Here is a 27,729-nt window from a genome sequence, read left to right as displayed (position 1 = left end):
AAGAGATTTTTATTTTTAAAAAATATATATATAATCGTTTAAAATATTAAAAAGAAAATGCTGAAAATGCTGTAATGCCTCGATAAAAAATTCAAAAATAAATTTCATCAACCAGATCCAATTTTGAACTCTACAAGTCTTTCATCTCTCTCTCTCTCTCTCTCTCTCTCTCCAAACTTCCATATCCACCAAATTCCAAAAGCATCCTCCAAAGCAGAACCCTAAACTGTTCTTCTGGCTTACATACATACAAGCAGACGAAACCATCATCATTCACTCATACTCGATCAATCTCTCTTCTTTTCCACAACAATTCTTTTGTTAATTTTTGCATTTGTATAGTAATCATCATGGAAGAGATGTACGGCTTCAATTCCATGTCCGATTATACTATTTCACCGGAGACAAACCTAATATCATCGTCTGAGTACCACGGCGTTACCTCCACCTCCGTTGATCATTACCGGACGTTTTACGGATCGGATAATCTATTATCGGCGGCTGCTTCCGTCATATCTGAAGCTGTTTCCCTGGCAGCCACTCCTCATCAGATTCTTCTTCCCAGAACTCGAAGCAGCCGACAACGTGATCAGAATAAAAACGATAGTGATCATCATCATGTTGATGTCTGTGATGATATAATCAAAGCAAAAATCGCTTCTCATCCTTTGTATCCTAAGTTGCTTGATGCTTTTATCGATTGTCAAAAGGTTATTCAACTAAAACCTAATTCTGATAAGCTTTTTTCTGCGTATTTCCTTAGCTGTTTGTTCGTTTATCGTTGCAATCTTACTGTCGCCGTGACCGATTTTCGATTTTTGAACTAGTTTCTGAATCGTTTCCAACAATTGGCTTATTTGTATGAGGATCAACACGTAACATGCGCAGTTTCCGCCATTATTTTTGTTCGAAAGTCGAACTGTTTCTTCTTATTGCAACTAAACACCCGTCTATCTGAACAGTTACTTTTTTCTTCACAGTTAGGTGCTCCTCCGGAAATAGCATCTTTGTTAGACGAAATCCGTAGAGAAAATGACGTTCGTTTGCGGAACGCCGCCTCATCTACTTGCTTAGTAGCAGATCCTGAGCTCGATGAGTTCATGGTTCGTATGCTCCTTCTTTGCATACTGTTCATCGCTTAAATTCATGTTTATCTCTATAATTACGTTTATATAAGTAAATATTATCATAAACAGATGAAGGTTTCTGAAACTTTGGCTGTTCGTATGCGATTTTGTAGGAAACGTACTGCCAGGTGTTAGTGAAGTATAAGTCCGATCTCGCAAGGCCTTTTGATGAAGCTACTGTTTTCCTCAACAACATTGAAACGCAACTGAGCAATCTCTGTAAAGGTTCGTTCATCTGCCATAAGTTTGTCTAAATCCTTCTCTCCCCTTTCATGAATTTAATTACGTTTTAAAGCAGTTCTCTATGTGGTGAGTGACTCAGTATTGGTGTTCGGCGCATAATAGCATCATAACCAGGCTCATATTAGCCTAAAACTGCCGACTCTTCCTTTCCCCCCTCACTCCTAGCCAAACTCTCTCTCTCTCTCTCTCGATATAGAATCAAACTCCTGACCATGGGCACGAAAGGAAGTGTCCTTCCTTCTCTCTACATTTTTGTTTCCATAGGGAGAAAATTATAGAAGAAGGATGTAATTGATATACATACATATATATATATATATATATACTTCTGAACTAGAGCTTCAAGGAGACTGGTACCTACAATTATAGAAGTCAGATATTATATGAGGAACTGTTACTATATATTTATTTTTCTTTCTAGAAGTTTACTATATCAGTTTCGCACATACATTAATTCCATAGGAACATATATACATACATATATATATATATATACATACATATATATATATACATACATATATATATATATATATAACTTATGTGTTTTTTTATAAGTGATCGCTTATGTTTATATGTATAGTAAATAGTATTCTTAATTTAAGAAAATCAAAGGAAATAAAAATCAAGAGAGGTATGCAACACTGGACTTTTGAACAACACTTGTATATATATATATATATATATATATATATTCAGTTCTGGTGTATTGTTTCTTGTTTGGAGTACTTTCCTTTTCCGGATTTTTGGTTTTTGTTTCCAGTTCAAGTAGGTATTATAAATACAAATATCGGAGTGTGCTAAATAGTTTCATACAGACTTTCAATCAGGAGTTAGGTGGAAACTTTCAAATGCATTGAAATGACAGAAAAAACTTGGCTATTTTCACATGTTCTTTCTGTTTTGTTGAAGATAAACCAAGAACTTTTATAAGACGAGCTTCTTTCTGTTATCCTGTCAAAGGCTTAATTTCTTCCCACGCCTTATTTTTTACCATCTTACTGTGTATATTCCTTTGGAGTACTTATGCATCATAGTTATGTTCTGATTAAGACCTCACAAGCGAGTTAATGTTATGTTAACCCTTGTGTTAATATACCAAGTATTATATGCAAATGATATTATGTCTAAATGTTGATATGGTGTGGATTGTAAAACTTCCTGCTTTGGTTCGTCTTCTTTCTGTGAAAGAATCGGATGACAATATGTTTTGATTCAGGTTCAGTTTTAGATTTACGTTTTCTTGTTTTTTAGGAGAAGAAAATCTTATACTTTTGAGAAGTTTTAGCCTAAGTGCTTATGGCATACTTGAATTACCACTGTATCTTTGCTTGTGCCCTTTGAGGGTGACTTTGCAAAACCTACGACGTCTTGATGTAATGTACTTCCCACAAATTTCATATCAATTTCATCATCACAAAATTTTCATGATCTCATAGGAAATTGTGCTTTGAGTAGTTTTTGTTTGTCAAAAATCTAGTCTTGATGTGAGATGACACTGAGCACAATTGCCTATTTTAAGCCAGCTGATTAGTTCTTCTTAACTAGTGCTGAAACCTTTAGAGGTCTTTGGGTGATACAGGAATACGCATCTATACTGTTGATGGTAATTCAACCTGTGGGATAGAGGCATTCCATTTGAAACCATCGATCACTCTAATAAAGCATAGCTATTGAATAGATTCTTGCAGTGAAGCGTATTCAGTTGGTTGCTAGTGTTTTTTTTTGGTAACCATCGTCTCCAACATTTGGTTGACGATGTCCATGGGGTTCAAGCAAATCATTATAGACATAATTTGAATTGGCAAACTCTTATGTTAACGTTATGGCAAAATTGGCCGGGCTCATAACAATGTGTGATAGTACCAAGTGGATTTGAACCTGGGTTTCCTATTCTATGGTGAATGCATATATGTTGTTTTTGTCACATTGTCCCCCATTTAAGGGTTTAGTTGGATGCTAGTTGGTTCTGCTATTCAATTTTGTTTTCTGGTCAGCAAAGAGCTTCTACTTAAAGATATCGTAGTTGATTCTGAGAGAGAAGCGGAGAAGCCAAAAATGGAACTCAATGATTTTAATTGTTATATAGTTTGAAGAGCTACTCTTTTGTGATAATTCACCTGATACTGATAATCAATGACGGTGTTTCCTTCCCTCCTTAAAAAAACTCGAGAACACAAGATTTTTTCTTTCCCTTCTACTTAACTTCCCTTTTCCTTCCTTTCCTTCGTAAAAAAAAAAAAAGACTTGAGAACACAGCCTAGATGGTATCTGGTTGCCTATCGATCTCAAGTTTCTATGGAATATTTTACAAGGAAAGATAATGCATGGAGGTATAAATATGCATTGGGAATTGTCTAAATTGTGGGGTTTACAGTTAAAGCAACACTTTTGAAGAAACTGAAAAAAAGATGCTTTGTGTAGTCTGTATGATGAATAATTTATACAAGGAGTTAATTTGATCGAGGCTAATCTGAGAAGTACAGATAAGTAGTAATCTATTCTCACAGTACTGCGTTCTAAGTTGATACTTGTTCCATGTGGTCCTCCTGTATGTGAATCATGAGAAAACATTCCAAAAGTAGCCCATGTTAAGGTTTAAAGTACTGATTATGGTTTCTGTTCTTTGTCCTCTAATATTACCCTCTTCTATATGATCTCATATATGTAAGTAATACTTAATTAGATCAAGTACAACCAGATGTTTCAAGCTTAAATTTGCCTTTTGAGTTCTTTAATTAGTGGCTTAATTAATTCTAATTAAATTGGAAATGACGACGGTGGTCAGAAATATTCTGCTGTTTGTCTCCATCTCCAAATGGAGTGGTGCAAGTGCTAACCTTTTTAGCAGCCTTTAATGCTTAAAGCCATTATCATAAGGGAAAGTGATTCGGATTTATGACAAAAGACTAGCTTGTTTTGGGCACCCAGATTTCAAAGGATTTGCAACTTTTTATTATTATATTTACTTCAAAGTACAAGTTAACTTTCAGTGATCTGAAGATCTAATCTTTGCTGGCTTTGTTTTCTCTCATGTGCACCATTGTCTATTGCTAAATGCAATCATACCTACATCAACATCAACACTTAATTTTAACCATGATTTGACATGATCCTGACATTAAAAGTGTAAGATCTCACGCTAGTTGGGGAGGGGAACAAAAGTTGTCTTGCCATATACTATGAAACACGTTTTAAAACCGTGAATCTAGGTGTGTGGATAAAACGGAAAATACTTGGTACAGTTGGCCTGGATCTTTTACAAAAAGAGGTGCATATAACATTACCTTTTCTAATTATTGCACTTTAATTGCATATTAATCGTATTTTGTGCATTAAAGAACGCATATCATCACGTGCATAGGTTGTTTCTTTCATTTTGCGTGCTCGCAAAACTACTTTGAACCTAGCTATTTGTAGTTGAGTTGGAATGACTTCTTTCTGTTTACTAAGCAGTAGCTCTTCATTCCTGACTGGGTGTTTAGTTTCAGAATGCTTATATCTTATTAGGTCAGCTAGCATTTGTGTATGGGTTTGGGGTTTGATATCCTCGCATTCCATTCCCCTCATAGTAGGTAGGCACGCACATAAGTTATCCCAAAAGAAACCCTTCGATCGTTAAATAAACCTCCTAACCTAACAGTTTTACACCGTCAATCGGCTCTTTTTTTACATTTCCAATTCTCAATTTAACAATACCTTTGTTGGAGTCTTGCAAGTTCCAAGATGCAGATCTGCTTTTTAGTACTAAATTTAGGTCCAATCCAATTCGAACTGACTAATTCAATATTAGAAGCGACAGACCATAATCGGATATCCAATTGTAATTGGATCGGTTCGGATCCAAATGTTTCAATATCCAAATTGGATCGGTCTGTTCTTAGATGCCAATCCAAAATCCAATAAAACCTATCTGTTCCAATCTAATGATCATCCAATTATTCATCGAATGACCATCAAATTAATAACTATACATAGTTATAACATTTAACGATATTGTTCGTTTTTTAGTCGATATACGTACGTAGCGGTTTTTAATAATTTAAGAAAATATATGAATAATTGGTTGAATAAAAAAATTAATTGGTTGAAAATCGTATCAAAGTATTAGATGGATCCAATCCCATATATTGGATAACCAATAGTATATGACTAATGAAACTGATCCAATCTAATGAATTGGATTAAATCGGATCGGGTGACAAAATCCAACGCCCATTAGATAATCGGATCGAATCTACCTAAATCCATTAGATTTCAACCGATAAACAATAAAACCATAGTGGAAATTTGGTATTGGATGAGGTGTAACAAGTCTAGCCACTTGGATTGGAATAGGTAGGTGGATATACATGGTCCGAACTTGAACAAAAACAAAATACTCGTAGGACCAGTTGATAAGTTGAGATAGGAAACAGACAAGGCCTAGTTTGGCTTGGACCTAACCATTTTAGACAAGTATCCACTTTGATTTCAGACGTATATGAAGTGGATATTATCCACGTATATTGTTGTGTTTTGTATTATGTATCTCGTTTTTTGTATTGTTGTTGTTATTATTATTATTATTATTATTATTATTATTATTATTGTTGTTGTATTTTGTTTTATTAAGTTTATAAAATATATGAGTTAATATATAAAAATTAATATAAAATTTCTATTACCAAAAAAGAACCACTTATAAATATACGGAGGTGGTCTTCCACAGTTCCACATAATTGAGTTTCACTTCCAACCTCTTTCCCCATTTATCATATTGAAACAGCCCCTACCATTCAGCTGTTTTCTTTTTATTCTTGATTTGTATATTAGAGCATCTATCTACAATGGAGATTAGTGTTAAGGTTTTATAAAAACATTATTTGTGAGACACAAATTATTGTAGAAACTTGTATAATTGAACAAGAAATGTTGTATTTGTATTGCTTCTTTTGTATCGTTATATTATATTTTATTTTGATAAATCTGTAAATATATAAATTAAATTTTGACATATAAAAATACAAATAAGTAATCATAGAAGATGTATTCATTACTTCCCTTTTTTTTTTTTTCTAGTCCTTTTGCTCAGGTTCGTTTTGTACTTTTAGCAAATAAATCTGTAATATCCATAAATAAAGTAATGTATTTATGGGGTTAGGTTCCGGTGAATATTAGAGGTTACCTTTTCAAATTACATCAATAGTTATCCATCAATATAAGAAGTTAACACATAAGAATTTGAATAGAAAGGTATATTATGGTTTTTATTTTATTGATGTGATGATTGATATAATAGAAAATAGAAAATAGAAAATAGAAAAATAGAAAAGGATTGATGAGTTGATTAGAAGTAGATGGGGTGCAATCCCACATGGGGCATTATTTTATGCATGGGAAGGGGGAAGGGGAAGGTAGCTAGGGTTGGATGGGGAAAAGCTTTCACATGGACTCCCGTGGTTTCCGCTGCCTGCTTTTTTGCAGCTTTCACAAAAAGAACACTTCTCAGTTGCTGCTGGTCGACGTGTCATTTTGTGGGACCTTCCTTCATCTCCAACCAAGCTTATTTTGTACTTTTTTTCTTCTCATCCTATCAAATTATAAATCCTTTCAACACCAAACCTCCTTTTTTTTCATATAGATTTTATTGATCATTTCTACATCAATAATTAATAATTATACATGTAATATATATGAACAATTATAAAGTCAAGAAAAATAAAATAAAAACTAGGAAAATTTCACATCACACCACACAAAATTGATCGTAAGAGCCAAAGTTTTTGTACAATAACCTAGACAAGTATAAACTCTCTATGATGATGATAGTTCAAGTCACATCACTTTTTGTTAATAAGTACTTGCATTGGAGATGCTTTTATGTTTATGATAAGAACCCATCTCTTTATTTTTTTGCCAAGTCATTTCCAGTTTATCAAATTAGTTACATACATAAAACTAAACTCCATAATGGTAGTTATAAGAACTTGTTTTGTGCATCTTGTGTATAATATAAGTAAAATAAATATATACATATTAATTATTATATTGGATATCAAAGTTAAGAAAATATATTTAAAAGCTAGTAAATTTTTATTTTATACCAACTTCGAGGTAAGAATCAAGGTTCTTTTGTACAAGAACTCAAAGTCGCTTAGATTATTATAAATACTCTTTGCAATGTTGGTTTTATAATCTTTTTACTTATGAGAGCCTTGTATTTGGAGATGTTCTTAGAGCATCTCCATCAGATCCTTTTAAATAGATAAAATGGAGGTTCTGTTCATTATTCAGATTCTCTCATCTTGTTATCTAAAATAGAGAAAATAAGAAGAAAAAAAAAACTTTTAGTTTCAGAGTCGGTTTAAATATATAGGCGTGCAATTTAGCTCCACCCAAGAGAAATGTTATTCTATTCCCAATATTATTACATGTACCCCTATTTATGTCAGAGTCGGATTAAATTATGAATTGAAATTGTAAAAAAATAGCTTTTTTCAGACTGTTTCAATAATTTCCCTAAAAACTATTTTTTTATTATATATAAATCCAACAAGTTCTCTATTTTAAAGATTTCATGATCATTATATTAGCAGAATATTATATAAATTCATCATTCAAATATATTTTTTAAACATTTTTATATAAAATTTGTTACTCAATTTCATTGGTTAGAATAGAATGAATAAAACATTAATTTTTCTTTCCAGATTTCAAGTTTTATTTTTTTAAAACTTGCAGCTTTTATCTAGTTTTTTCCTTCATAGAATGTTGAGAATTTGTTATAGAACAAAAACTTCATTTCTTTATTATGAATTTGTTATAGAACAAAAACTTCATTCTTTCTTATGATAGAGAATCTATTAAAGATCTTTTTATCATTATGTGTGGGAGGAGAAAATCAATAGACATTGGTGCATTTAGAAATGCCATTATAACATCCTAGCTTTAAGTATAATAATATTAAAAACATATTATATAATTAATAAATTATTATTTTTCTCTTTAATATTTAATTATATATATACTTTTTGTTGGTGACAAAGAATTAAAATATTATTTTTCTTTCCTACCTCCAATTCAAATTTAAATTTGAAGATTTTCACCTTTTTTTCCGAACCGTCGGAAGTAAAATTTTCCAAATTCTCTGAAATTTTAGCTGGTGAAGTTGGTTTTAGCAATAGGCAGGGATTTATTTAACCCATGCCAAAAAATGCTCAGGCTTAAAAAAAAAAATCATATTTGTAATTTTTATAAGAATCTATTTTTTGTGGCCTCTATTGATTTTGATTTTGATTTTGATTTTGATTTTGATTTTGATTTTGATTTTGATTTTTTCAACATCATTAATTATTATATATAAAAATAATTATAGAGTCAAAGAAAATAAAGTAAATGATATTTCTTGCTAGCTTTATAGGGGGGACTGCATGGAGCCACCCTAGTACAAGAGAACTGGGTTGGTGATAACCAAGTTCTTGTTCAAGTATCAGACCTATCTTTGGTGCATATTTCATTAAAAATACTTTTTTTTTTATTACTTTTGACATATTAGTTTTTCACAAACATTTTTTAACCAAAACTTATTATAATCTAGCTTCATCTAGTTAAAATGTTTTGAAAAAAGTACCTCTTTTAATGTCATTTTAAAGTCAACGTCGTATTCTCGAAAACAAAAATTGCTTCACGTTAAAATTCAAATATTTAAAAACGTTACTATAAACAATATTTAAAAATTAGTTGACATTTTCTTTTCCTCTGAAATAAAGATTGTTATTAAACAATAAAACTGATTGATACAAAAATAAATGACAGACGCAAAACAATATTCATTGGAGTTGTTATCTCCATAATGGTTGTTATTAGGAAACATTTTATAGTTTATATTAATAACAAGGTTGTATTGAGAAATGGTGTGAGGAAGGTCGCAAAGGTGGTGTCAGATAGACGTGCGGGGGGTTGTGTAAAGTTTTGTCTGTGTAGGAAGGAAAAGATATTGGTGGTGTTTGGGAGGCTGACACTTTGATTTGATGGTGGGGTATACCTTCCTACTCTACTCTGCTCTACTCTACTCCCCCGTCAATCAATCAGTCTTTGTTGTTGTTACTGACACTGAAACGACTTAACCACCACTTGTCCTTCCTCTCCTTTTAGTATTACTATTAAATTATTACTTTTTTCACTATATCTCTGCCTTCATTTCATTTCCTTTCCTTTCATGTCTACTCACTCGATTTATTTTCAAATAAATGTTTACTTTTGTTCGCAAGTATGATTTTGAATCGTTGGAAATTTTAAAGCATCTTCGGAATTGGAAAAAAAATAAGAATTTTGAGCATATATGTTATTTCATCAGCTTTCTCAAAATTATCTCAAAAATAGATAAATGTAAAATGGATAAAACATTTGGATATTATAATGAATAATGGATTCTTTAAAATGGAAAATATGTTAAATTCAAAGATCTTTTAAAAAATTACATTTGTTTTCAACGGGATTCTTCATTTTAAGGAATTCAACACTGATTATGATAATAAAATAATAATTGTTTTCAATGTTCTTCGTTGGTCACGGTATAATAAAACATATTTCTAATACTAATCATTTATGTGGTGTTATGCATATTTGGAGAATAAAACTTTTTTTCTTTCTACATTCTTTATTTTGGAGATAGTTTTTGAGAATCTGTTAAAATATAAAATTGAGTCAAGATCTTTATTTTGTATGATCTCTCTATTTTGAAAAATCGTTATGCGTTGAAGCGTGATTGATGTAATTAATTCTCTTTTCTTTAGGAATAGAATATATTTAACAATAAGGAGCATGTTTTCGGTATTTTTGTATAGAATATACGATGATTGGGCAGCATGATCATTACAATGAAAATGATAGGATTCCTAGATTGTTTTAAGTGTCGTTATATCTTATTTTTTTTTGAAAGGCAAAAGGAAGGACAAGGACAAGTGTCGTTATATCTTATAAGATTTAAGTTTACAAGACTAAGATATAATTTAAGTTTACAGGACTAAAGAACGAAGTTTCCTATACATAACTTTTACAATAAATATATGTGACGGTTTAGATGTCGGTAACAAGTTTTTTAGGATCCTTTTGATATGAAGCATCATATTAGCAATTTTGTAAGACCACATGTTTTTGAGACTTTATTCAAATGATGTCCTATAAAATAGTTAACATGACAATTAATTAAAAATGTTGTAACATTTCAAATATTTAATAAACTTTTCCTTAACACTTTTACATAGGAATAACTTATAAATCCTATAAAGAATTGTGATTGAATACACTTTAGAAGTCCTGTAAATTCAATATAAATTGTGTGGTGATTAGACTAAAGTGAAAAAAAGTGGGTTTGATGGTCACTTTATGGCAGTAAAGATGAGTTTTTTGGCCATGGTTTCTGGTGAGAGTGTTTTTTATTAACCTGGATATCCAACCAATCCATTATGTCAGGCGATTAATCCTAGAACGATCATCTGCTTTGCAGATAGCTCGAACTCACTGCATTTTAACCTCCGTGGTCACAAGATGATTTTTGTTCCTCCTTGGATTTGAACATGGGACCTCTTGGTATTTTTGACCTTTGGAGTCAAGCTCAAACCACAATGCACCACCTTTGTGGTTTGGTCAAGAGTGTTATGGGAAGAATTAATGGAAATAGAGTGATAAGAACATTTCCTAGCGACTGTTATTTATGTGTTTTCGCCGGAGAAAGCCTTCCAACCGGCCGTTAAAAACCTTGCCATTTTGCAGGTATTCAAGAGCGGCCGCCATATTGGGCGAACCACCATTCACTCCGGCAAACCACTTAAATATGAATTTTAGTGTTTTATTCCACCTTAAAAGCTTTTCTAGTGAGTGGAAAAAATAAACATTATCTGGTCTTCGATTCCTGCGAATTCATTTTGTTTTTTTATATAAAATTTCTACTCCAATGTTGCATCTTTTACCCATTGTGAATGTTAGGGTTCTACATTGGCTAAGGATTCGACACCTTATGGCAATCATTCTCTCCTAGGTGACTCTTTTAGAAAATAACCTAATGGAGTTCTATATTTTCTCACATGGTACCCGAGTCGTTGTCTACCTTCCTAAGGATTCGACACCTTACGGCAATTTGTACTCGTCTAGCCCCTTTACTTGTTACACTGAGAAATTTTGTGTCCATCTAGCTTCATGGAGAGACGTGTTAGAGTCCCGTATCGGCTAGAGTTAGACCATCTCTCCTCAAAATATCTTGAAACTCTCCTCTCGTAGGGTTTTTGTAAGAATAATCTACTGAGATTCCACATATTCTCACAATCGCTCGCTTTACTTGGACCATATCTAGATGACCACACTCCTTTCTCATCAAGAAATCACTCTTGAACTCCCACAAATTTATATCAAATTTCCCAATATGATCCATGTTCAATTCTGTCAGCCAATCAAAGTTCTTTTTACGTTGATAATGTCATAAGAGAACAAAGAACACTCCTTTGCCAACAAGACACCTTTCCTCGATTCTCTTGTCTGGGCACATCCTAGCAAGATGGCCGTGTTGTAAGTAAACAACAAACACATTCTAGATACTATTCGAAGCTTTTTTTAATCTTTGCCAAATGCCTTGAGAAATTGCATCTAGGGCGGGGCATCCCTCTCTGGCCTCAGCTATATACACCATCAATCGTCAACTTACTCCATTTATTCGAAACGAATTCTTTGAAGCATTACATGGTGTGTCACCCGCTTGTAATCTTCTGTGAGTATCGGGATGCTTGTGTCCTGTTCTACTCCAGCCTCATAAGCATCCCAAGCTGGAATCCTGATCATGCCTTTATTGTGTTCTTGTGCAATTTGTATTCTTCTATCCCCCTCGTGACACTCGGGGACATTAGATGGGGGCTTGTTAGAGTCCCACCATCGGCTGTACATGGACCTGTTCATCTCCGCCTCTATATATGTTGGAACCTTTCCTAGTCTCCTAAGGCTTTTTTGGAGAGTAATCCAATTGAGTTAAACATATTCCCACGGTGAATACAATGATCACGAAGAAAAAGATTGTATTATATAACCTCGGGCCTTGCAATTTTATAATTTCAAGTCGTTTCTTCTATCCGAAAAATACATGTATGTTTCATGAATGTATGTTATATGTGACTGCCTGAACTCACAAGTTTAGCTATTTAAAGTAGTTCACATTGTCCGGGGATGTGATGCTGATCTTTAGTCGTATAAGTGCTACTGGCCTTACTTCTCAATGGGTTATTGATTCATTAAATCACTTACATACACGTATGTATGTGTGTATGTATGTATATATATATATATATCTCAGATGATGGAACCGTATCATCGGAAGAAGAATTTAGTGGAGGAGAGACGGAAAACACCCAAGTGAGCCGAGAAGAGCAAGAACTGAAAGATACATTATTGCGGAAATTTGGTGGCCATATAAGTTCCCTTAGACATGAGTTTTCTAAGAAGAAGAAGAAAGGAAAGCTCCCAAATGAAGCAAGGCAAACTTTGCTTGAATGGTGGGATTCCCATTACAAATGGCCTTACCCTACGGTAGGTACTACATGTTTTTCTAATATATGCATATGGATAGATATTGTCATGTTAAGCAAAAGAATTGCAAAAAAAAAAAACAAAAAAAAATTGAGGAACACATTAGTAACCATTCAATTGTCCGGTATGCACATATGCATACAAGTAATTTTTCTGATTTGCTATGTGCACACATGCATATATACCAGGAAACAACCTCAATTACTTGTATGCACATCTTATACATGAATGGTTATTAGAGTGTAAGTCATTTTTTAAAATATAATTTCGGGGGGTTTTTTCTTCATCTTACTCTTATCTGTTCAAATAAAATAAAGATTTAAGAAATGATAATGATAATGGGAATTTGATGAAGTGATAAGTAATGAATGAATGTAGGAAGCTGATAAAATAGCGTTGGCGGAGTCAACGGGATTAGATCAGAAGCAAATCAACAACTGGTTTATAAATCAAAGGAAGAGGCACTGGAAGCCATCTGAAAACATGCAGTTAGCAATTATGGGTAGTTTTTCTGGTAATCAGGATTTTTATGATGATTGAAATTCTTCACAGAAACTGTATTTACGTGACAAAAACAATAATAATTATAAATAAATAAATAATAATTCAACAGAAATTACTCCTATTTTTTTCTTTGTATTGTCTGATGAAATAATTATTGTTTGGTACTCTTGGCATAAAAAGGTGTGGGCATACGGATGAAGTCAGGTCCTTGTTGGTTCATCCTTTCCGATCCTAATAAGTTCGGGTTTCCGGACCATGTACCATGTCTTCTTGACTGGTCTTTTCTTATTTTATTTTTTGACTGTAAATAGTTACTTTTTTCGTCCTTATGGTATGTTAAAATTTGTGACTTTTGGTCCATATGGTTTTGGAATTACGGTTTTGACTGTATAGTTTATAATTTGTTGTTGTTTTCATTTCTGAGATTAACTCCTTTTTTTCAAGTATGAACAATGAAGTATAAACCGTCAGGACACAAACAACCGTGTATTGTAAACTGAAGATTGTAATTTCAAAATTACAGGGTCGGAAATAGCAGTTCTTAGAAAACCACCGGGACGAAAAATGTAATGTAAATCACTCTTTTTTAAATTTTGACCTGTTTACTAAATATTTAATGTGTACTGATATCTCGATTCCTCATCCAATTAAAAATCTTCGGTTATTTAAAAAAAAAAATAATGACGTCTTTATAAGATTGGGGACAAACACCGGATATGGACCGAATTGTCTCACGACGTTCTGAACCCACCAACTCAAGATATGCTTAGTGGACTCTATGTCTTAACAAGTGGAAATCGTCGAAGGGTGGAGCAAAAATGAACTTTGGATTTAATCATTGTTTTTGTTTTTTTTTTAATTCGAAGAGGTAGGTTTGGGAAGGAAAAAAAGTTGACTATTTTATACATACAACTTTCTTTTAGAAGCTTGCTTGTTGAATAAGTCACTTTCTATATATCATTAAGCTACTACCAAACAATCAATACTAAATATAACTTTGGTTTTTTTTTTTGTTGTCAAATAATGAGTTTGGAGGGAGGGAGTTTAGAAAGAAATATTGTAGAAACATGTTGATGGGCCATTAAATTTATGGGCCTCTCGAGTCTCGAGTAATCCATGATTATGAATCCAAGTGGGCCGAATAAGTTGTTCTCCCAACTCCCAAGAATTTTTGGAGTAGATTCGGTTGTTGAAGCTGGAGATGGAAAGTTTGGAGGATAGAATTAAGTCAAGATTCATATTTTTCTGTGAAACTTGTAATATATTGTCTTTTGTTAAAACGTATTTTGATGTTATAATGTGAGGGAAAGTTTAAACTTGGTGGGAATTCAACCAATATCCCATAATACTATATACAAAATAAAACTCTCATTTAAGAAACATCACCTTTCAAGTTGTTATCCAATAAAACTATTGGAACCCTACTTTTTTATAAATATTTAATAAAATGATAGGGATTATATATATAGACTTGAGATCATGTGAGATCAAAAGTTTTTCATAAAACCCATGAAACCAATTCTCAACATTTGGATTAGATCTACAATCTGAACATTCATAATCGCAAAATTGTCACCGTCCAACTTTAAACCATTAGATCATTAGCTTATAAAGTTGATCAATGAACATCAATTGGTTTTACCGGTCTCACGAAAAACCTTTGGTCTCATGTGAACCCACACACACACACACACACACATATATATATATATATGTGTGTGTGTGTGTATGTGTGTGGGGGGGCGGGGGGCGCTAAATAAATGGAAAACTAAAAAATTATAAAAAGAACGAATAAAAAAATATAGAATATGGACGTCAAATTAACGCGAAAGATATGATTGTTATTTTGGTGTAATTTGTTTCGTTTGAATTTTTATCATATTTCATATTTTTTTTCGATTAAAAAAATAGGGGGTTTGAGATTTTTTAATATTAAAATGAAGTTATAACCTTCTTTTTAATTACATCCATTGGATTAATTAGGGAATATTTTTCAACTTCTCATTTTTTTTAGTTTTTCTTTGAACCCCCCCCCCCCCCCCCCCCCCCTTCTCTATATATGTGTCTCAAAAGACCGTGTGAGAAGAAAAATTAATGTGAGAAACGTAAGACGTGATCTAGACCTTTTATCACCTTTAATATTAAGCCCACCCATTAATCGCACTTGATACGAGAATTGATCACTGGTGCATCTCATTTTGGTGCATCTAATGGTGCGATTCATTCCTTACGCTTTTTAGCTTAACTCTCAATCTCATAGGAACCCACCCCTATATATATACTATAAAAACACTACTTACTAAAGTGATTAGTTCTAACGATCCTGTTATAGTCAGTTAAAATATATTCTTTTAGAGTTAGAACAACTCCGAAGACTCGTCAAGGTTTTATGAGGTTAAAACAAGTGAACAACTTTTATTGAACAAATGAATGCAAATACCAACATGCTCCAACCAATTGTATTTGTTAATTTTCATTTCATTTAAACCTATATCAACATGCAGTTTGGATTCACTATCAAACACTAATCATTCGTTGATAATGTTCTCTCATTATTTGTTACATTCTTTCACTATCTATTACGTACATTACTGAAGGTCATGGTTCCTGGTAACCCCATAACACAATTATCAGATCTAAAATTTTCGACTAAAGTATATACCATCATGATTAGTTCATAAGTATTCAATAAGTTTACAATACTAACAACTTTTTCTTTCTTTACGCTCAAAACAATACCAAAACTTCCTTGTGCACACCTCGATGACGACACAGGATTGCCCTTACGAAGCACTGTGAGTAGTGAGTCCAACCCATTGAATTTTTCGTCTTTTTATATATAACAACAAAGAGTAAATTGTATAATCTTAACATTACTTAACACCATTTCAATGAACCATATGTTCTGCAAAATATATTTGTATGGGTAAATTGTATGAAAAAAATAACGTACTTTAACTTGATTCCTATTTTGGATAACGTACTATAATGTAAAGTTTTAAACATTTAAGTACTTAGGTAACTGGTTCAAAACTAATTTTAGATTAAAAAAAAGACTAATTTTAGATTAAAAAAACCCATGTCAGTAACCACGTCAGCAAATAATACTGAGTTGGATACCACATCAACATGATAACCGATTACCCGAATACTTAAATGTTTAAAACTTTACAACTTAGGAACCAAAATGTAAGTTTTAAGAGTACATTATCCGAAATAGAAATCAAATTAAATTATGTTAGTTTTTCATATAATTTGTTCTATCTGTATACTGTTGACTACTATAAACTCTTTAATTGAAAAAATATATATAATTAAAATACATATTACATAATGTTATTGATATAAAATAAATGATTCATAACTTTTGCAACAACACTTTTAGATGGAATCAAAGTGAATAAAGAATAAGAAGAAAGTGGGATACACAATAAGGTTATCGTGCACCGCCCCAATATGACATGCTCATCTTTCTACGTTGTAAAGCATATGCTCATGTGTTATTCAATTCCTTCTTTTAACAATTTAACCCTTTTCATTCCAACAATCATTTCACTTCAATTGGAAAACATTAGAATGTTGTGCAATCCATTAGCAACCATCTTTTCCAATCAAATATCAGTAATATAAAATAATAACTGAATCGAGAATTAATGCTTCTAAAATGTCTACAACTGATATTGCCATCATATATAGTTGGGTTTAGTCTTTGGTTCGATATTGTGGTTTTGAAAAATGTGGAATTGAGAATGGAGCTGAACATAGTCGATTGTTTATGGGCAAATTGCATTAAAAAGTAACTTACTTTTTTACTTGATTTCGATTTTCGGTAATGTACTTTCAAAACTTTCATTTTGGTATCTAAGATGTAAAGTTTTGAACATTTAAGTACCCGAATAACATGTTGATGCATTAAACGGTTATCATGCTGATGTGACGAGTGATATCAACATGAATATCTTAATATTGAGTTGGATACCACATCATTCGCCACATCAGCATAGTAACTGGTTAATGTTTCAAACGATTACCCGAGTACTTATATGTTTAAAACTTTACATCTTAGATACCAAAATGAAAGTTTAGAAATTACGTTACCTAAAATAGGAATCAAACTAAAGTATGTTACTTTTCCATGCAATTTGCTCATTGTTTATAGCAAACTAAAAATTGTTAATGTTGTCTTTTTCTTATAAGTTTCTTGGATTTAATTGTGGACACTTGACCCAACAATCTAAAAGGATTTACTAAATGGTTTTGATTTAACGATACACGAGTCTTTATTTTATAGGAAGTCAAGTGTTTAAACCTTTTTAAAAGTGAGAAGTGTTTGTGAATTTATTTGTTCTATTTATCGGATATAAATATAATATGTAATAAAGATATTTACGGCATGGACGTTTCAATCTTTTTGAAGGTCCTGCTACATCCAAAACTATTGATTACATTGCATAAATAAGATAACAGAGAATATATGTTAAGAACAAAAATGGGCTAAACCTAAAACGATTAACAATCTTAAACTAAACCTAAACCATTGATGATTTGAACCTAAAACCAAACAATTAATTGTTTGAACCTAAATAATTTCGGCTATAGTTTTACACAGGTCGATAAAAGACCCTAAACACATGTAAATTTGGGCCACAAAATTTCAGGGTCTTTGTTCAAAATCTCATATTTAACATGCTAGAGGATGACCCTATTCATGGTTCTTATTTTGACTCTCTTTTTGTTTAAACCCAACTCTCCTTTACTTCCATTTTAATCATATTCCCGTTTAAACTCAGCCTATTTATTATATACTAGAAGGGTACTCGAACAATGCAGCGAGATAAATCACGATTTTAATGTTTAGTTTTTATTTTTTGTCTCTATCGATATAATACGATTTTATGTGATTTTGAGAAGGCGATGATGTTATTTTGAATTAAAATATAAATTTGAAAATAACATAAAAATTTGTAAAAAAATAAATCGATAATAGTATCAAATTAACTATTTAACAGTTCTCATTTTTTTGGTGTAACTTCTTTAATTTAATTTTTTTATTATAATTTAATTTAAATTTAATAACAAAGTATTTTATTTTTGGTTTAATAATATAATTTTTTACAAAAATAATACTTAAACATTATGTTAGAACTCAATAATTATTTTAATTATATTTTATATTTTTTTATATTTAGAATGGTTGTTTATCCTGTATTTGATTATGTTTATCAATAGTTAGTTACACGAATTTAAAATTTGAGCTTTAATAAGTTGTACTTATATAAAATTACTTGTAATCTTAAATTTTAAGTAATATGCATTAATAAATAGTACTTTATGAATAAAAAATAGTTTTTAAAAGTTTTTGTCAAATTTTTTATAATATAATATAGATATACATCTATAGAAATAGTAGGTATTTTTTTTAATTAATTATCTAAAAATAAAAAAGAACATTAAATTATATTTAAAAAAAAACATGTTTAATAAAAAGCAAAGACGCTACCAGCCTTATCCACTACAACCTCACCCATCGATATACAAATAAAAAGTATTATTTGGGTTTTTTAAATCGATACTTATGGTTAACGAAGTGTTTATATCACTGAAGGTATAGGTATAGCCCAATTAACTGTAAGGTTATAATTTATATTCACTAAAAGGGTATTCGTGTAATGCATTGAGATACATTTTGATTTTAATGTTTTGTTTTATATTTTTGGCTTTATCGATGTTATAATGCGATTTTATGTGGTTTTAAGGAAAAAAAATATTTTTATTTTTGAATAAAATATAAATTTAAAGATATTATAAAATTTTGAAAAAAATAATTGATATAAGTATCAGATTAACTATTTAAAAGTTCTCGTTTTTGTGTAATTTTTTTAATTCAATTTTTTATTATAATTTAATTGAAGTTTAATAACGAACTAATTTATTTTTGGTTTAATAAAATAATTCTTTTAAGATAATAGTTAAATATTCTTTTAAATTCAATGATTATCTTAATTATATTTTAGTTTTTTTATAATTAAAATGATGTTTATCATGTATTTGATTATATTTATCTGCAGTTACACAATTTAAAAAAAAGAGCTTTAATAAGTTGTACTTATGCAAAATTACTTGTAATCTTGAATTTTATGTAATATGCATAAATAAACAGTACTACATTCATAAAAAATGGTTTTTAAGAGTTTTTGTTAAATATTTTATAATATAATATAAATTATAGATATTTAATGTGTTAAAATACATTTTCTTTTAAGAAATAAATATAATGTTTATTTTTTTATATAAGTCATTAAAATTAATAAAATTTAGGAAAACTGATTGAATAACCGATCTATCTTCATTTTATATAAAATTGACTGAAATAACCCTCATACGAAGTATAATGATGAATTATATATTAACCGGTCTTGTTTCAAATCGGTTTTAGGCCTGATCATTAGTCCCGATCCTAGTTCTAGCCCAATCGGGCCGGTCCTACATTTGATTCCTGGTCCGGGCCGGTTTAATATATATGTAATATCTTTTTACACATGTGACACATGTTTTTATAATTATGATTTTTTATATTTTATACTGTGATACATTTCAAATAAAGCCTTTTTAATTTCTTAAAAAGTGTAACCGGTACTAAACCATCGGACCATAAACTGACCCAACCGGCCTACGCAGTGCCGAACCCAATTTGGTCATCTGTGATCTAATATAATTATATCAATTTAAATAATTTATATTATATAAAATAAAAACTTTATTTATTATATTGTATTTGAATATTTTAACATCATAAAGGATATTCTACAATTATTAAGACATTTAAAAGTTCAACTATAAGAAAGTGGCAGTTGGAAGGCATACAACAAGCACACAGCTTATTGAAAGCTGAATCAGTGCTTAATTGTATCCAATAGAAGCAAAACATGAATCACTTGTCTCTCATTGTTTTTAATCTTATGGTGTTTTTTTGGCTTTTTACCATAATACCCTCTGTTGAAGGGAGAAAGTTCCATAGCCCTTGCAAGAAGCATCACAAGGGTTCTGGACATTTTTGTAATTCTACAACCATCTTCAACATCTTGTCTTTTGGTGCTAAAGCTAATGGAGTTTCTGATGATTCCAAGGTAAACAATATTTTTTTCCCTAAATTTTGAACAAAAAAGATAGAATCTCTGAGGGTTTCCATCGTACTGGTCCATAGTCATCATGAGAAAAGTAAATCAACACATTCATCCCGCTGGTAAAGAAACAGTATTCCGGCGTCTTACTGGTGGACTCCACCTACACCTCTTTCGCAACTGTTGTAATTTTTGTTGTTATAAAGTCTCAAAAAATGATTATGTTTTTCAGTACAACTGTTAAGAGTCTCACATCAGCTAGACTTGAACCATTTATCCTTTATATATGTTGGAACCTCCATTTTTTCATCAAAAGACTCTTTTGGAGATTAAAATGGGGGTTTCACATATTTTTACATAGTATCAGAGCCAATCATATTTGGAGCAACCTGTACTCGTCTAGGCCCTACACCATGGGACAATCTATGCTAGCCTAACCTCCATTGAAGGGGGCATGTTAGATTCTCATATCGGCTAGGTTTGAACCATTTCTTCTTTATTTATGTTGGAGCCTTTTCTTATCTCCTCAAGGGCTCTTTTAGAGATTTATATGTGGGTTTCACATGCCTCTGGTGTGTAGCTCAATTGGTAGAAGGATGTAGCAATTTTGTTCAAATGAGACAGGTCGTGGGTTCAATCTGAAGCCCCACTAATCTCAGCTGCTGAATGAGCTTAAGTGACAGTAATGTCAATAAATGCAATTTATTATGTAAATTTATTTTTTATGTCTACATTTTGTACAGAAACTCATAGGAGCATGGAAAGCAGCATGCAAAGTTCCCGGAGGAGTTCTTCAGATTCCATTAAATCACAACTTTCTAATAAAACCTATAACCCTTCAAGGCCCATGTATGGGTCACATTATTTTTCAGGTGATTTCTCTATAAATATTTATAAACTGTTTCAGACAGAGGAATGAAATGACAGAGAATTTCCGTTCACCCCTTTTAACCTCGAATGAAAATTTGGGTTTATTGGGGGGGGGGGGGATAGATCCATTATATTATATAAAACCAAACAGTATTTTTTTATACTCAATTTTATTAATAACTATTTAATACCCCTAACCAAACAATCTCTTTTATGTAACAGATAGACGGAACTCTACTAGCACCACCCAAAATTGGAACATGGTCAAAGTCAAACTTGTACCAGTGGATAAATTTCAAATGGGTTTACAATTTGACCATCCAAGGAAGTGGTACCATTGATGGTCAAGGCTGTAATTGGTGGGATCCAATCAAATCTAAACACATTTCAGATATAAAACCGACTGTAAGATACAACTATTTAATAACTGAGTTACTGATGTTGACAAAATAATTGTTGAATTACCCGTTTTTTTATGTTGATGGTTGTGTTATCTGTTGAACTAGGCTTTGAGATTTTATGCAAGCGAAGATACCATAGTTCGTGATATCACGATAAGAAATAGTCCACAAGTTCATTTGAAATTCGACAACTCAGAACGAGTCAAGGTCAACAACATCACTATTTCGGCACCTAGAAATAGTCCGAACACTGATGGCATTCATCTTCAGAACACCCGTGATGTAGAAATCATGCATTCAAATGTTGGAACTGGTACGGCAATTTCGTTACAAAAAGCTTTGAAATTTTTTCAATTCTTTATCGTTTGCTATAACCAAGTTAAAGGGACCCTAAGTGGTCGTTAGGTCAATTCTTTGAGCAAACACTCAAAGTACTAGTAAAAGCATATTTTTTACGTAACAATATGAATGTTACCGAAAATTAGACAATAACAATATGAATGTTACCGAAAATTAGACAATAACAATTGATCGTATAACAGGGGATGATTGTGTTTCCATACAGACCGGGTGCTCCAATGTTCACATCCATCATATAAATTGTGGTCCCGGCCACGGTATAAGGTACCTCATACAAAAAATCAGATGACAATTTATACATTCAATGATTTTTTTAACCCTGAGACTGTATATAATATTCTATATTTTCTCAAGCCAGTTTTTTTTTTTTTTTTGTATGTATTAATTATTGTTCACCAATCTTATAACTTCAGTTTAGGAGGATTAGGGAAAGATAAAAGTACGGCGTGTGTATCAAACATTCTTGTAGAGAATTCTGTCATTCAAGATGCTTTGTACGGAGCAAGAATCAAGACATGGCAGGTATGGACATATATAATATGTAGAATTCGTTTTTAAAATGAATTGTACTGAACAACCCCTTAATTTTATCTGATTTTGTTCTAATTCTTGTTTTTGTGATAGGGTGGAAAAGGGATGGTCAAGAATGTTACATTTTCAAACATTGAGGTAGCAAATGTTAATTTCCCGATAGTAATCAACCAATACTACTGTGACAAAGTTGTTTGTCAGAACCAGACAAACTCTGTCGCGATAAAGAGTGTCAGATTTGATAGAATAATAGGGACTTATTCGACTCAACCAATACATCTAGCATGTAGTACTGACGTTCCGTGTACTGATATTGATCTTTCTGATATCCAATTAAAACCTTTCGGAGGACTCCTTGGAGGATCTCAACTTCAACGAGCTTTGTGTTGGAATTCATATGGGAACTCAAAGGGTCCATTGGTACCATCTAGCATCAACTATTGCTTAAGAAAGGGTGGGGGTGGTGGTAGTGGTTCGGTGCACGAAATGTCGAGATCTTATGATGAAGTATGTTAGTTGAGGGACTGTTTTTGTAAAACTGTAAATGTTGAAGGACCATTAATGTAACTCTAATGCTTGCATTGACTTTGGGCCTGGGCCGCTTGGTGGGCCAAGAATTTGCTTAGAACAATGGGCCAAGATGAGTTTGACTTAATTGACTTCAAGAAAATTAAGATATCACTTAATATTATTCGTTCTTTTTAAAAAACTTCCTTAAACTGATGACCTAAAAAAGCAATTCAGTGATGATCCCTCCATTTTTTCATAAACAATGAATGTCCAGCAGTTTAAATTTGATGGCCAAGAAACTGTCTGACCATTTATACATGAGTAAATAAATATTTTTCATTGTTTACTTCTGTAGTTGTTTTTGATGAATTATTTTTCTCTATCTTGCTCTGTCACATTGAGTAAGTATTTATTGTTTATAAGTTATTACCATTTTTGGGTATTGGTTATAACTGTTCTTGAAGTCATTCGGTTGAAACAACTGAACACATGACCCAAAAAGTGATTCGATGATGATCCTTCTAACCATTATTAATATTTAAAGACAGAATAAACATCAAGTACTTTAAATTCGATGATTCGGATTTTACTCCCATAGTTATTTTCAATGTTCTCACTTTGTTTATTTTTGTCTGTAATTAATAATCAGTTAAAAATGGTAATTGATATATGTCATTTAAAGCTATTTAATCTTATCTGTCAATAAAGTCAACATAGAAAATCAATGATAACCGTTTAGGAAACGTATGCTTTTACTAAATGATTACATTTATATGGAATTATTTTTAAAGTAATAACCCAAAGTATTTATTTTAATTACTGCTCTTGTTTTTGTTAATTTGAAGGGGGTGAAATGTAAATATGGAAAACCAAGGGTCTATGTTGCCCTTTTTGGAATCTTAAAACCAAAGTGGAGCCTTCATCATTGCAACATCGATTAATGGTAATCTTTAAGCCTAAGCCTTGATTAATGGTTTGATGATGCTTAGGAGTGTTAGAAAAACCGATTGGTGGTTTCCTGACGTTGATACGACAGTCGTAAGACGTTGATTAACGACTGCCGCCTTAAGCGTTGTTGGTGACTGGTGAGACCGATCACGTTGTTGTGCTGATTTCAGCCGTATTCAACCTCAAATAATTGTGTTTCTTTATTTGATTAAGTAATTACTCGTTTATTTTTGTAAATCTTATACAGTATTATTTGATTAAAAGCTGTAACCGAACGTGACTGGTTGAAACGATTAAACCTTATCTGGTGAGAAAACCAATAAGATTCAATATGTAATAAACTATGTTTCGGAAAATTTTGCATAAAGTGATGACCCATAATCGTGTATGAAGTTGTTTGGTTAAAGCGAACGATTATCGTTGCACCAATTATCTTTTCGTTATCATTGAATGTCCTGGAGTCTAAAATCGATGATGGTAAAACTGTTTGACCATTTATTCATTAATGAATAATTTTGTTCAAATTTTTACTTCTATATTTTTCTTTATGTTGCTCGTCATCTTGATTAAGCATTACTTTCTTTTTTTTGCTGTTGTTGATTATAACTATATCTGAAGTCGTATAGCCGAAATGATTCAATCGTATGAACCCGAAAAAAAAATTAATGACGATTCTTCTAATCATTATCTTGTGGGGATGAATAAACGTCGAGGATTTCATAGTCGATGATCTTGAATTTGTTTGATTAATAAAAGTTATTCATATTTTACTTATATAGCTATTTTTGCTTATTTTCTATTTGTTTGTTTTTGCTTGTCATTGATGAGTGATTAAAATCATAGCTTGTCTGTATCAGTTGAAATGATTGAACCTTATCTGATGACGAAATCGACAGATCTCATCTAGAAATTGATGAGAATTGTTTTGAAAAACGTACTTTTTACTGAAGGATTACTTTTATTTTAAATTATTTTAATCCTTCATGTAATAACCCAAAACATTTATTTTAATTAAGGAATTTGTTTTTCTTGATATGTAGGGGGTTAAATGTAAATATTGACAACTTGGGGGACCTGTGTTGCCCTTCTTGAAATCATAAGAACAATAATGTTGGTCTGTTCTGGAAACCACGTATACCATTTCAATCGCAACAACATAATCGATATTAAAAACTGTAACGGTTTATTTATAAAAAAGAAATATTTTTCATAGTTTACTTTTACAGTTATTTTCGATGAATCGTGCTGTCTATTTTGCCTGTCATATTGATTATGCATTTACTTTTTTGTTGAATTAACATTTACTGTTGTTGATTATAACTGTTTTTAAAGTCGTTTGGTTGAAACGACTGAACATATGACCTAAAAAATAATTCAATAATGATCCTTCCAACCATTATCTTTTCAAGACGAATAAACATCTGGTACTTTGAAATCGATGATCATAAAACCGTTTGATTGATGAAAGTTGTCATATGTTACTTCTATAGTTATTTTCAGTTGTTCACAATCTGTTTATTTTTGCCAGTAATTAAAAACCAGTTAAAACCGATAACTGTTATTTATTGGTTAAAACTATTTAACCTTATCTTATAATAAAATCGATAGATTTAGCAGGAAATCACTAAGAATCAATGATTACATTTATATTAAATTATTTGAAACATTTATAAAATAACCATAAACATTTATTTTAATTAATCTTCTTATTTTTTATTGATTTTAAGCTACTGAACCTTATTTGGTCAGAAAACTAACGAGGGTCGGTCTGTAAACGACCATGTTTAGAAAACTTGCAAATTTGATGACCCAAAAAGTGATCAACGATGATCGTTGCATCAGTTATCTTTTCGGGATCAATAAATGTCAAGGAGTTTAAAATCAATAATGATAAAACTGTTTGTCCATTTATCTGTTAAGAAATAAATGTCGTTCATATTTTACTTCTACAGTTATTTTTGATGAACTGCTTTTCTCTATTTTGCTCGTCATCTTGATTAAACATTTACTTATTTTTTTTGTATTTATTATCGTTTTTTTTGGTGTTCATTATAACCATATTTGAAGTCGTTTAGTTGAAACGATTTAACCTTATAAACCAAAAAGAAATTTAATGATGATTTTTCTAATCATTATCTTTTCAGAACGAATAAACATGTAGGATTGCATAAACAATGATCATAAATCCGTTTGAATAATAAAATGTATGCATATTAACCATAACCGGTCTCTATCAGTTGAAATGATTGAACTTTATCTGCTGATGAAATCGACAGATTTGGTCCAGAATTCAATAAGAATTGATCTGAAAAACATACTTTTTACTAAATGATTACTTTTTTATTTAATTATTTTAAACATTTATGTAATAACCCATAACATTTATTTTTTAGTTCGGTTTTATTGATCTAAAGACTGAAGAGGACGAAATGTAAGTATCGAGAACTGGGGGTGGGGGGTCTATCTTGTCATTCTTGAAATCATAAGAACAATAATGTTGGCTCGTCATAGAAATCACGTATGCCATTTCAGTCGCTGACATATAGCTCTCGAAATGGATCGTAGAACCAAGGTTTTTGAAAATGGCATATCAGTAACAATAAGTGAATTTTGTTAGTTAAAACGATTGAACCTTATCTGATTAGAAAACCCGAAAAGAGTCGGATAAAAATATTATTTTAGAAAACTCGCTTAAAATAATTATCTAAAATTCAGTTTAATTATGATCACGTGACCGTTATCTTTTTGGGATGAATGAAAGTCATATTTTATAATCGGAGACCATAAGGCGGTTTGATCAGTTATCCATCAATAAATAAATCTTATTACTATATTACCTGTATAGTTATCTTTGACGAAATCTGTTTCATCAGGCTGCAATAAGCACTTAAAGTTTTTGTAGGCGAATTAAAAGTTGTAACTGAACTCGGTTTGTGCATTTTTGTAATGTTTTTACTGAGACGTAATGAATCAAAGTACATGAAGTAGATCGAGTCATAAAATTTAACTCATAAATTAAAATCTCTTTAAAATAAAAAATATATAAACAAAACCAACACAAATAAGGTTGCTAATTCACAATTGAAAGGTTATTAAGGTCAACAAAGTTGACTAAGTCAGGGTTAGTTCGGTCATTTGGTAACTACCCGGTAGAATATTCTCGATTATTACTGAAACATGTTTTAAATATTAAAACTAATAATTATAATTTATTATTGTTTCCAATTTTAATACAAACTGTTGATATTTAAGTTATTATGTTTCTGATCTATCAGCCATTTCTTAGACCCACAAGTCATTAAGCACCTCACCAAATACCCATAAGAACGGTACCGAAGATTGTTAGATATCATATTTTAATTCTGTAGTTATTTTGATGAATTATTTTTCTTTATTTTGCTTTGCTACATTAAGTAAGCATTTACAGTTTTTTAATTATTACCATTTTTAGGTATTGATTATAACTGTTCTTGAAGTCATTCGGTTGAAACAACTRAACACATGACCCAAAAAGTGATTCGATGATGATCCTTCTAACCATTATCTTTTAAAGACATAATA

General features: G+C 31.3%; 2 protein-coding genes across 2 annotated transcripts; both read left to right on the top strand.

Moving 5' to 3' along the window:
* Nucleotides 1-219: 219 nt before the first annotated feature.
* LOC112522795 (homeobox protein knotted-1-like 6) lies at nucleotides 220-13,493 on the top strand. The gene is made up of 5 exons (XM_025132103.1): nucleotides 220-710; nucleotides 981-1,103; nucleotides 1,241-1,352; nucleotides 12,691-12,923; nucleotides 13,302-13,493. The coding sequence occupies exons 1-5, from the start codon at nucleotides 351-353 to the stop codon at nucleotides 13,461-13,463; spliced, it is 990 nt and encodes a 329-aa protein (XP_024987871.1). The 5' UTR covers nucleotides 220-350; the 3' UTR covers nucleotides 13,464-13,493.
* A 6,833-nt stretch (nucleotides 13,494-20,326) lies between these two features.
* On the top strand, nucleotides 20,327-23,336 carry LOC112523307 (polygalacturonase At1g48100). Its single transcript, XM_025132845.1, has 7 exons — nucleotides 20,327-20,554; nucleotides 21,292-21,420; nucleotides 21,641-21,823; nucleotides 21,925-22,132; nucleotides 22,362-22,443; nucleotides 22,593-22,701; nucleotides 22,804-23,336. The coding sequence occupies exons 1-7, from the start codon at nucleotides 20,354-20,356 to the stop codon at nucleotides 23,224-23,226; spliced, it is 1,335 nt and encodes a 444-aa protein (XP_024988613.1). The 5' UTR covers nucleotides 20,327-20,353; the 3' UTR covers nucleotides 23,227-23,336.
* The last annotated feature ends 4,393 nt before the right edge of the window (nucleotides 23,337-27,729 follow it).

The sequence above is a fragment of the Cynara cardunculus genome, assembly GCF_001531365.2.
Source record: "Cynara cardunculus var. scolymus isolate 2C chromosome LG 12, CcrdV1, whole genome shotgun sequence".
In the NCBI taxonomy this organism is placed as follows: domain Eukaryota; kingdom Viridiplantae; phylum Streptophyta; class Magnoliopsida; order Asterales; family Asteraceae; genus Cynara; species Cynara cardunculus.
Note: the sequence above shows the minus strand (reverse complement) of the source record. Positions and strands in the feature narration are given on the sequence as shown.